This window comes from Schistocerca cancellata, chromosome 9, assembly GCF_023864275.1.
Source record: "Schistocerca cancellata isolate TAMUIC-IGC-003103 chromosome 9, iqSchCanc2.1, whole genome shotgun sequence".
Lineage (NCBI taxonomy): Eukaryota > Metazoa > Arthropoda > Insecta > Orthoptera > Acrididae > Schistocerca > Schistocerca cancellata.
Window position 1 is genome coordinate 25581988 of NC_064634.1, and position 13153 is coordinate 25595140.

The 13153-nt window shown below is 39.6% G+C and overlaps 1 protein-coding gene across 6 annotated transcripts in view; it reads left to right on the forward strand.

Annotated features, from left to right (window-relative positions):
* LOC126101076 (PDZ and LIM domain protein Zasp) overlaps nt 1-13153 on the forward strand; it is a 276320-nt gene that overhangs the window by 241359 nt on the left and 21808 nt on the right. For all 6 annotated transcript variants that reach the window (XM_049911753.1, XM_049911756.1, XM_049911751.1 and 3 more), the window contains 2 exons: nt 886-1072; nt 8205-8325. In XM_049911753.1, the coding sequence (XP_049767710.1) occupies nt 886-1072; nt 8205-8325 (308 nt within the window). The remainder of the gene's footprint in view (nt 1-885; nt 1073-8204; nt 8326-13153) is intronic.

Genomic DNA, 13153 nt, shown 5'->3' on the forward strand with positions numbered 1-13153 from the left:
GGAAATAAATATTTCTTTTAAAGAAATCAGGTAAATGTGTTTGGAAAGTTCTTGTAGAATGTAAATACTTTAGCATTAAAGGAGATCACTCGCCAAAAAGCAGAAGTGTTGAGTTGTCGATAGGCACACACAAAAGAAGGAAAATGTGCTAGCTTCCAAAGTTATCCTTTGATGAGCTAGAGTACACACACACACACACACACACACACTAATGCATGCACATACATGATGCCAACTAGCACACATACTCACATATACGCTAGTAGATACACTTATGCCCCTAAATGGTGTATAGGCATAGGCATATCTATGACGGAGAGAGAGAAAGAGAGAGAGTACCTGTGTGTGTGTGTGTGTGTGTGTGTGTGTGTGTGTGTGTGTGTGTGTGTGTGTGTACTCCAGCTCATCAAAGGATAACTCCTAAAGTTACCAAGTTTTCCTTCCTTTGTGTGAGCCTATCAACAATGCAACATTTCTGTTTTCCGGTGAGTGATTGTCTTTCATTTTAAAGTAAAAAGATACCAGATAGTTTTGCTTAGTAACTATCATATCAGTGTTATTGTCCTGCTGTCAGTATCCCAGATCCATGGACACTTAATGAAGCTTGACTCATTATAAATCAGAAATGTGTCTGACACCTTGCTATTTCAAGCGCATAGTGTTTATAGGCTGTTACTGCAACTTATGTTAACTGCATGGGTACTGAGTTCATAGTAGCCACCTGTTTTCATTATTTTAAATTACATTTACATCATTATTTGTTTGTGTGTTTCATGTGCCTTTTTTAAATTCCATCAGTTCTGCAGTTTTCTTTGTTATAAGTGTATTATAATTTGTAGCACATTTCATACATTGTCAACTTATATTAGTTCATTTCTTCATCAGAGGACCATTCATCACAGCTTTGGGCAAGATATGGTGTCCTGAACACTTCATCTGTGTCAACGGACAGTGCCGCCGACCACTGCAAGACATTGGATTTGTAGAGGAAAAGGGAGAGCTGTACTGTGAATTCTGTTTTGAGAAATATATTGCACCAACATGTGATAAGTGCAATACCAAAATAAAGGGAGTAAGTATGCAACTTACTATGCTGCTACTGCTGCAAGCTAGTTTAAAACCGAAGCTTTCTGACAGATTAAAATTTTGTGTTAGATATCTACATCTATACTCTGCAAACCACCATGGCATGTATGGCAGAGCATACGTCCCATTGTACTAGCTATTAGGACTTCTTCCTGTTCCATTCATTCATGGAACGTGGAAAGAATGATTGTTTGAATGCCTCTCTGTGTGCAGTAGTTATTCTAATCTTATCCTCACGATCCCTGTGTGAATGATACATAGATGGTTGTGGTATATCCCTAGAGTAATCATTTAAAGCCGGTTCTTGAAAATTTGTTAATAAACTTTCTCAGGACAGTTTACATCTGTCTTCAAGAGTCTGCCATTTCAGTTGCTTCAATGTCTCTGTGACACTCTTCCATGGATTAAACAAACCTGTGACCATTTGTGCCGCACTTCTCTATATCAGTTCAGTATCCCCTGTTAGTCCTATCCGATAAAGGTCCCACACACAGCAATATTCTAGATGAGTTGCATGAGCAATTTGTAAGCAACCTATTTAGTAGACTGATTTAGTAGTCTACCAATAGACTGAGTCTAACACCTGCTTTACCCATGACTGAACCTATGTGATCATTCCATTTCATATCCCTATGAAGGTGTTACTCCCAGGTATTTATATGAGTTGGTCGATCCCGTCAGTGATTCATAAATATTATAGCCAGAGGTTACTACATTTTTTCGTTTTGTGAAGTGCACAATTTTACATTTGTGAACATTTAGAGCAAGTTGCCAATCTTTACACCATGTTGAAATAATATTGAGCTCTGGCTGAATATGTATGTAGCTTCTATCAGATAGTACTTCACTACAGATAATTGCATCATCTGCAAAAAGCCTTATTTTACTATTAATCTGTCTGCAGAGTCTTTAATATATAACGTGAGCAGCAAGGATCCCAACACACTTCCCTGGGACACATCCAAAGTCACTTCTACATTTGACGATGACTCTCCATCCAAGATAATGTGCTACGACCTCCTTACCAAAAGTCCTCAGTCCAGTCACAAATTTCACATGATACCCAATATGATAATACTTTAGATAATAAGCGTAGCTGCGGTACTGAGTCAAATGCTTTTCGGAAATCAAGAAACATAGCATCTACCTGGTTGCCTTGAACCAAAGCTTTCAGTATGTCGTGTGAGAAAAGTACGAGTTGGGTTTCACATGATCGATGTTTTTGAAAACCATGCTGGTCGGCATTGAGAAAGTCATTCTGCTCAAGATACCTCATTACGTTAGAGCTAAGAATATGTTCTAAGATTCTACAACAAATTTATGTCAAATATATTGGAAGGTAGTTTTGTGGATCACTTCTACTACTCTTCTTGTTGAGAGGTGTGACCTGTGCCTTTTTCCAAGAACTGGGAATGGTTTTTTGGTTGTCGGATCTAAGATAGATTATAGTGAGAAGAGGGGCTATCTCAGCCACAAATTCAGTACAGAATCTGACAGGGATCCCATTGGGGCCTGGATCTTTGTTCAGTTTTAATGATTTCAGCAGTCTCTCAACACCACTGGCACTAATACTTATTTCATTCATCTTTTCAGTGATACAAGGATTAAATTGGGACAATTCTCGTGGCTTTTCCTTTTTAAAGGAATATTTGAGAATGGAGTTCAGCATTTCAGTTTTTGCTTTGCTACCCTTAATTTCAGTTCCTGTCTCATTCGATAGGGACTGGACACTAACTTTGGTGCCACTAACAGCCTTTACATACAACCAGTATTTCTTTGGATTTTGTGAAATATCATTTGACAATATTTTTCTATGGTAGTCATTGAAGGCATCACTTGTTGCTCTCTTGACAGCCAAACCTTTTTCATTCAGCAACTGTGAACCATAAACGCTGATTTGCTATGAATTAAATTACATCTCCAAAACACTTGTACCACTAACTTACGAAAACAGAGTTTTGTAAGTATCCAAAAATTCTGAAACTAATCTATTTCTGATGTAATTCAAAAAATGAAACTGGAGACAGATTTTTTTGAATGAGGATAGGTCTACTGTCCTCAAAAATTTTTAAAATCCATAATTTAGTTTAAACCTACAATTGACAATAACAATACCAGTTCATCGCAGCACTTGTGAATGTTCAAGTTTTCACAATATATCACAATATAAATGGGTATTGATACACTCAGTGAAAGATAACTCAGGAAAAGCTACGCAAGCAATAAAATATGTGAATATAGAACTTTAAATTGACACACGATTTTGTGCAAGTGGTCTCACACAAGGGAAAATACCTAAGATGGCTTTTATTTATAAATAAACATGTGTATTACACAGATTTTTCACTCAGTTGATTCTGTATGCACTTCTACACCGGCCTGCCGAAGAAGAACACTGCACTGCAGCATAAGTTTATCTCAGTCAAAAGTGCTATAGTGTGTAGCACCAATGAATCACATCCTCTGCATGTTGCAGCTAACAATGCAAGATACAGAAATAATCTGATTCTTTGTCTTAGATGAGTAGTTCTTGATCAGCCAGCTCATTTGAGCACACCTCACAGCCCAACACAAAGACTCAGTCTGTTAGTACTTTTATCCTACTTTAATGATATTTTCTTAATCTACTTAATCTTGTGTTATCTATGCTTTATGTTAACAGAAATATTGATAAGTTATTTTTCGTATATGGGGTAATTACAAAGTTAATGCAACATTTCAAAAAATTGGCATAGATAAATAGCCAAGAACAATTTAACAAATGATACAGTATGTTAGAGACAATCTCCCAAAGTTATTTTTTCAATACTTATAAATGTTCTGTTTGTCCACACAGCACATGTCTAATCAGTAGTCCAATTCTGCCCATACCCCACCCAGCTTATCGAGAGTGATTGTAAGAACAGCTGCTGCTATGCATCATCACAAGTCTTTGAGGTTATGTGGTAGAAACAGAGCATAAACGCTATCCTTGATGTAACACCACAATAAAAAATCACAAGGTGTCATGTCTGACAACAATGGTGGCCATTCAAGTAGCGCTAGGTCAGCAGCTGTAACATGACCTATCCAGTGACATGGCAACATCTCACTCGGTAATTTTATACGCAACTGTGGAAATGTGGAGGAGCATCTATTTGTTGAAATGTGAAATCCCTGCTGTCAGTTTCAAGTTGTGGTATGAACCACAGTTGATGCATGTCAAGGTAGGTAATATTATGGACACCTCTCTCAGAAAAGATGATGGGTCCATAGACTGTCTTGTTGGACAAGACAAAGAACACATTAACTTCTCAGAATCTGGGATGTGTTTGACCGTACATGTGGATTTTCTGTCCTCCATATATGTGCATTATGCCAGTTGACCTTTCCCAAAACATGAAAAGTGGATTTCTCACTAAAGCTTAATTTGCTTTCAAAGTCATAATTTTCAAGATGTTTCTGCATATCAGCCCAGAACTGCAGTTTCTTGCCACATCTTATGTATTTCAGGATCTTCAATTTGTACAACTTCACTCTTAATAGGTTATGAAAGATTTTCATTACTATTGGCTGACAGATGTTCAGTTCTGCATTAGCCTGACTGGTAAATTTTGTAGGACTTCACATCTTCATGTCTCCAAAATAGTACAATCCTTGTTTTGACATGCTTGGCTGCTCAAACATTTTGCATTGTACACATAACCAACCTCCTTGAATTTCTTACACCACTTCGCTGTGGTATTGTAAACTAGTGGTGTCTTTTGGAACATGCCACAGAAAACTCTTTGCAGACTCTCTACTAATTTCCAGTGGGCAGAGTCTCTAATACACAACGCTTTCTCTGTCTGGTTTGCCACCATTTTCAGCAATTGTGCTTGGTACTGCCTCTGTCAGCGGTTTTCCAAACTAACCTGCCAGCACCACATTAGAAAAAAAAATTAAGAGTTTGTCTTTCACACATTGTATGATTTGTTACATTGTTTTTAATCATTAACTTATACCAATTTTTAAAAATGTTTTGTGGACTTTATAATTACTCTGAATTTTCAAAGGATACACAAAATTATATTAAATTGGATCACATCATCTTTATAAATATTTGTGGAAAAATCTGAATCCCAATAGAAACATGATTTTAAATTAATCACACACAATATTAAACTAACATCATTACAGGTTCTGCATTCATTGTTAAAGTACAGAGCAGATTCTCCACTCTTGTGGAAACTTTTTGATAAGCTCTATGTAGATACAAAGCAGGGCATGCTCAATGGAGATATTGTCTTGTAAATATAAGGAAAGAAGATGTTAAAATGTTTGAGTTGTTTAACTACACTGTACATTAATTTTAATAGCATGTGACAGAAAAAGATCACTGGATTACTGTTTAAAGTTGTCAAGACATGAAAAAAATTGGAGTTGATGATGATGTTTGGTTTGTGGGGCACTCAACTGTGCTGTTATCAGTGCCCGTACAAATTCCCAACCTTTGCTCAATCCAGTCTTGCCACTTCCATTAATGATAATGAAATGGTGAGGACAACACAAAAACCCAGTCATCTCGAGGCAGGTGAAAATCCTTGACCGAACCGGGAATTGAACCTGGGACCCCATGCTCGGGAAGCGAGAACACGACCACAAGACCACGAGCTGCGGACAAACTGGAGTTGAGCTTACACATAAGTGAACAGGAAATTGGGCATGAGTCCCAAACAGTTTGGACTTTATAATTAGCTACTGTATCAAGAAAAAGAGGTAAAGGAAATATATATGAGTGACTGAGAGAAATATATATATAGCTGGAAAGTTCTGGTATAATTAAATACTTTAGGAGTCCAGGAGACCATTCAACAAAAAGCAGAAGTGTTGAACCATTAACAGGTGCACACAAAAAAGAAGGAAAACTTGCTACCTTCCATAATAAATCCTCTGTCATGCTAGAGTACACACACACACACACACACACACACACACACACACACACATGTGCTTGCACACTTGTATCCCTCCCTATATAGTGCATGCTGGATGCACAACGACAGGATTGCAGTTCATCATGCAGACGAGGGTGGGGTGGAGGTTGTATGGGGTAGAGTAGATAGATAAATAGATAGGAATTTTCCCCACATGGAATGTTTCCTTCTGTTATATAGATAGATAGATAGAGAGAGAGAGAGAGAGAGAGAGTGGGAAAACACACACACACACACACACACACACACACACCCAAACACATGCTTGCACACTTGTATCCCTATATAGTGCATGCTGGATGCGCAATGCCAGGATTGCAGTTCATCATGCGGACGAGGGTGGGGTGGAGGTTGTATGGGATAGAGTAGATAGATAGATAGATAGGTAGGTAGAGTGGGAGGCAGGAAGAAGGGTTGGAGTGTTTGTTTAATGGCTCAGAGGGAGGGGGCTGGTTTGCTGTTTAGCAATCGGGGAGGGAGCCATGCAGGTGCATACGCTAGGCATATGATGCATGGTTGTTGGAGCAGGTGAGGAGCAACCAATGAGGAAGATGACATGAGGACATGAATTGAGAGTGGATGATAGGAAAGGGAAAGGGGAAACTGTTGGATGTAGGATGGGGATATTGGTTTAATGAAGACTGAGGCCAGGAGGTTTATGGGAGTGAAGGATGTGCTACAAGGATAACTCCCCTCTGTATAATTCAGAAAAGCTGGTGTTGGAGGGAAGGATCCAGATGGCACAGTCTGTGAATTAGCCATTGAAATCAAGCATGTGGTGGTCAACTTTATTCTTGGCCATGGTTTGGCAATGACCATTCATTCTGGTGGAGCACTGGTTGGTTGTCATATTGACACAAAGAGCTGTGCAGAGCTCATACCAACTCCGCTGCAATTTTTGCACAGCTTTTTATATCGGTGCAACAAACTAGCAGCTGTCCACTAGAATAAATGACCACCACCAAACTGTGCCAAGCACAATATTGACCACTCAATGGCACAAAATGCAGCTGAGCACAACATGCTAGATTTCAACATCTGCTTCACAACTTGTGCCATCTGGGCCCTTCCCTCCACTACCAGCGCTTCTTTACTGTGTGGGTGGGAATTATCCTTGAAACACATCCTCCCCTCCAGTAATCCTCCTGACCTCAGATTTCATTAACTCAATGTCCTTACACTCTTCACCCAACAGTTTCCCCTTTCTTTGTCGTATGACCCCCTACCAATTCATATCCCAGTGCCACCTTCATCATGCACTGCTCCCCACCAGCATCAATACCTGTGTGTCACATGCCTAGACCACATGCCTGCATCTCTCCCTGCTCCATTGCTAGCCAGCAAACCAGCTGCCCCCCTCTGAGTCACTACCATACACTTGCCAATCTCTCTTTCTGTCTGCCACCTGCCGAACTGCAATTCTGGCATTGTGCAACTAACCAGCACTATGTAGGGGCACACCTGCTTGTGTGCATGCATGCATGTGCAAGTGTGGTACGTGTGTGTGTGTGTGTGTGTGTGTGTATTCTGGCTTAAGAAAGGATCTGTTCTCAAAGCTTCCAAAATTTTTGTGTGTACCTGTTGATGACTCTATGCTTCTGCTTTTCATTGAGTGGCCTTCTCTGCTTCTAAAGTATTGAGAGAAAGATAAGTCAGTCTTAATGTTGTACCAGAAGAGAAGTGGATTACAAGTAAAATACAGAGAGCTACTTAAGAAGCTTCTCTGAACCTCATATGTTTCCTGATGTATCCTATGTGAGGTCATTCGCCCATGAGAAGTGAACATTTACATGTGAAGTATGGGGGCAAAGTCCCTGCCAGCCCATCCTGATTTAAGTGTTCCATATTTTTCATAACTCTGTTGAGGCAAATGCCAAGATGGCTGTATTATTATTATTGCTCTCATTTTAACACATTCTTTGGGGAAAGTGTAGACCAATGAATTAACAGAAATATGGAGACTATATTCCCAACAAATCAATTGGTACTATAATGCGTTCACATCAGTACTGCCAGATACTTTGTAAATGTCATTGGCTCCAAAGTTAGAGCTGCACATAATATACAATTTTTGTTAGAATACAGAGGACTAACATTGAAAGCATATCTGGGCTAATAAATATGTGTAAAACTAATGAAGAAAATACAATTTGTTTTCCATAGGACTGCTTGAATGCCATTGGAAAGCATTTCCATCCAGAGTGCTTCTTGTGTGCTTACTGTGGCAAGCTGTTTGGTAACAGCCCCTTCTTCCTTGAAGATGGACTTCCATACTGTGAGGCAGGTCAGTATCAAATAGTTAGACATTTGGATTCTTTATTAATACTCTTTTTTCATCTCTATGTTTGTGTCCACTGAGCAGCTTCATTTTCTTATCTCAGTTTTCTGAAATTAATTTTGAGTAGTTGTACATGAAGTAAATCACTGCTTATTGTCCATATCATTAGTGACAGTAGAGCACAATGCACAAGTACAGTATCAAGTTCTTTCTTAAAAACTGCAGTGATCATAGAAGGAATAATATTTTATATTTTTTTGAAAATAATTATTGAATACTGTTAAAAGGTCACGTATAAAGTAAATGATAATCTGTCAAGAGTTGAGTAGCTTTTAATAATGCCTGTGTACTTCATATAGTTGTTCTGCTCGCTAAACAACATTCTCACTACAAGGTTTTTGTCAAATTCATGTAAACAGTTTTTGAATACTTTTATTGATTTGGGGGGAATGCTCAAGACAATTGTTCTGTGACAACTCTCACTTTTTGTGGACAGGTTTACTTTTTTTGGGGGAAGGAGTTCAGTCAGTTACAAAATTCTTACAGAGATTTATATTTCTGTTATTTCTGTTATTGGTTCATTGTTTATTGGTTGTTACCTTCCTTCAATATCCCCCCCATGAACCATGGACCTTGCCGTTGGTGGGGAGGCTTGCGTGCTTCAGCGATACAGATGGCCGTACCGTAGGTGCAACCACAACGGAGGGGTATCTGTTGAGAGGCCAGACAAACATGTGGTTCCTGAAGAGGGGCAGCAGCCTTTTCAGTAGTTGCAGGGGAAACTGTCTGGATGATTGACTGATCTGGCCTTGTAACATTAACCAAAACGGCCTTGCTGTGCTGGTACTGCGAACGGCTGAAAGCAAGGGGAAACTACAGCCGTAATTTTTCCCGAGGACATGCAGCTCTACTGTATGATTAAATGATGATGGCGTCCTCTTGGGTAAAATATTCTGGAGGTAAAATAGTCCCCCATTCGGATCTCCGGGCGGGGACTACTCAAGAGGACGTCGTTATCAGGAGAAAGAAAACTGGCGTTCTACGGATCGGAGCGTGGAATGTCAGATCACTTAATCGGGCAGGTAGGTTAGAAAATTTAAAAAGGGAGATGGATAGGTTAAAGTTAGATATAGTGGGAATTAGTGAAGTTCGGTGGCAGGAGGAACAAGACTTTTGGTCAGGTGATTACAGGGTTATAAATACAAAATCAAATAGGGGTAATGCAGGAGTAGGTTTAATAATGAATAAAAAAATAGGAGTGCGGGTTAGCTACTACAAACAGCATAGTGAACGCATTATTGTGGCCAAGATAGACACAAAGCCCATGCCTACTACAGTAGTAAAAGTTTATATGCCAACTAGCTCTGCAGATGATGAAGAAATAGATGAAATGTATGACGAGATAAAAGAAATTATTCAGGTAGTGAAGGGAGACGAAAATTTAATAGTGATGGGTGACTGGAATTCGTCAGTAGGAAAAGGGAGAGAAGGAAACATAGTAGGTGAATATGGATTGGGGGGAAGGAATGAAAGAGGAAGCCGCCTTGTAGAATTTTGCACAGAGTATAACTTAATCATAGCTAACACTTGGTTCAAGAATCATGAAAGGAGGCTGTATACATGGAAGAAGCCTGGAGATACTGACAGGTTTCAGATAGATTATATAATGGTAAGACAGAGATTTAGGAACCAGGTTTTAAATTGTAAGACATTTCCTGGGGCAGATGTAGATTCTGACCACAATCTATTGGTTATGAACTGCAGATTGAAACTGAAGAAACTGCAAAAAGGTGGGAATTTAAGGAGATGGGACCTGGATAAACTGAAAGAACCAGAGGTTGTAGAGAGTTTCAGGGAGAGCATTAGGGAACAATTGACAGGAATGGGGGAAAGAAATACAGTAGAAGAAGAATGGGTAGCTCTGAGGGATGAAGTGGTGAAGGCAGCAGATGATCAAGTAGGTAAAAAGACGCGGGCTAATAGAAATCCTTGGGTAACAGAAGAAATATTGAATTTAATTGATGAAAGGAGAAAATATAAAAATGCAGTAATTGAAGCAGGCAAAAAGGAATACAAACGTCTCAAAAATGAAATCGACAGGAAGTGCAAAATGGCTAAGCAGGGATGGCTAGAGGACAAATGTAAGGAAGTAGAAGCTTGTCTCACTAGGGGTAAGATAGATACTGCCTACAGGAAAATTAAAGAGACCTTTGGAGAGAAGAGAACCACTTGTATGAATATCAAGAGCTCAGATGGCAACCCAGTTCTAAGCAAAGAAGGGAAAGCAGAAAGGTGGAAGGAGTATATAGAGGGTTTATACAAGGGCGATGTACTTGAGGACAATATTATGGAAATGGAAGAGGATGTAGATGAAGATGAAATGGGAGATACGATACTGCGTGAAGAGTTTGACAGAGCACTGAAAGACCTGAGTCAAAACAAGGCCCCGGGAGTAGACAACATTCCATTAGAACTACTGATGGCCTCAGGAGAGCCAGTCATGACAAAACTCTACCATCTGGTGAGCACGATGTATGAGACAGGCGAAATACCCTCGGACTTTAAGAAGAATATAATAATTCAAATCCCCAAGAAAGCAGGTGTTGACAGATGTGAAAGTTACCGAACTATCAGTTTAATAAGTCACAGCTGCAAAATACTAACGCGAATTCTTTACAGACGAATGGAAAAACTGGTAGAAGCCGACCTCGGGGAAGATCAGTTTGGATTCCGTAGAAATGTTGGAACACGTGAGGCAATACTGACCTTACGACTTATCTTGGAAGAAAGATTAAGAAAAGGCAAACCTACGTTTCTAGCATTTGTAGACTTAGAGAAAGCTTTTGACAATGTTGACTGGAATACTCTCTTTCAAATTCTGAAGGTGGCAGGGGTAAAATACAGGGAGCGAAAGGCTATTTACAATTTGTACATAAACCAGATGGCAGTTATAAGAGTCGAGGGACATGAAAGGGAAGCAGTGATTGGGAAAGGAGTGAGACAGGGTTGTAGTCTCTCCCCGATGTTATTCAATCTGTATATTGAGCAAGCAGTAAAGGAAACCAAAGAAAAATTCGGAGTAGGTATTAAAATTCATGGAGAAGAAGTAAAAACTTTGAGGTTCGCCGATGACATTGTAATTCTGTCAGAGACAGCAAAGGACTTGGAAGAGCAGTTGAACGGAATGGACAGTGTCTTGAAAGGAGGATATAAGATGAACATCAACAAAAGCAAAACGAGGATAATGGAATGTAGTCAAATTAAGTCGGGTGATGCTGAGGGAATTAGATTAGGAAATGAGACACTTAAAGTAGTAAAGGAGTTTTGCTATTTAGGGAGTAAAATAACCGATGATGGTCGAAGTAGAGAGGATATAAAATGTAGACTGGCAATGGCAAGGAAAGCGTTTCTCAAGAAGAGAAATTTGTTAACATCGAATATAGATTTAGGTGTCAGGAAGTCTTTTCTGAAAGTATTTGTATGGAGTGTAGCCATGTATGGAAGTGAGACATGGACGATAACTAGTTTGGACAAGAAGAGAATAGAAGCTTTCGAAATGTGGTGCTACAGAAGAATGCTGAAGATAAGGTGGGTAGATCACGTAACTAATGAGGAGGTATTGAATAGGATTGGGGAGAAGAGAAGTTTGTGGCACAACTTGACTAGAAGAAGGGATCGGTTGGTAGGACATGTTCTGAGGCATCGAGGGATCACAAATTTAGCATTGGAGGGCAGCGTGGAGGGTAAAAATCGTAGAGGGAGACCAAGAGATGATGAAGTTTTTTCGTTGCTCACGTCCTGTAGGATCGTAATCAATCCTTCTATAGGTAGAGTCACTTAGCAGACCATACATCTTATCTTTATACACACCACAAACTTCAGCACTATTAAATTCCTCCTCCGTACCGCAAGAGACCATCAAGAGGTTAAGACCACATGGTTGTGTACATCTGAGACTGTATGGCCTTCCAGATTCATAAAGAGGGTCTTCCTCTGCATCCAATATTGAGCAACATTGGAGCTCCTACATATGATTTAGCTAAACATCTCGCTTCCTTACTGAGACCTTTCGTAGGCAAGTGCTCACATCACATATGAAACTCGGCTGATTTTATCAATAGACTGGGGGCTCTTCGTCTTAGCAGTGTAGACCTTCTAGTAAGTTTTGATGTGGTCTCACTTTTTACAAAAGTTCCTCTTGCAGATTCTTTGACACTGATTGGTTACATGTTTCCTGTTGATATCACTGCTTTGTTCAGGCACACTCTTTCCTCAACTTATTTTATGTTTAATCAAGAATATTTTGAACAGACTGATGGTGTCACCATGGGTAGTCCCCTGTCTCCTTTGGTGGCCAACCTTTTTATGGAGGATTTTGAAGAGAGAGCACTTGAATCAGCTGCCCTGAAGCCAACAGTTTTTTGGCGGTATGTGGATGACACTTTCATAGTGTGGCCTCATGGAGAAGATAAATTAATGGAGTTTCTACATCACCTCAACTCCATTCATAGCAACATCCTGTTCACCATGGAAATAGAGAAAGATGGTTGTTTGCCTTTCTTGGATGTCCTGGTTCGAAGGAAGAATGATGGTTCTCTAGGGCATTCAGTTTACCGGAAACCCACTCATACTGATTTCTACCTGCAAGCATTGAGTTGCCATCACCCATCGCAAACCATGAGTTTGCTTAAAACACTTGTTCATAGAGCTCATACTGTTTCAGATCTAGATAGCTTACCTCAAGAACTTGCCTATCTAAAGACAGTATTCAGCGAAAATGGGTATTCCATCCGGCAGATTAACAGGGCACTAACAGTTAAAACTAAGAAGCAGG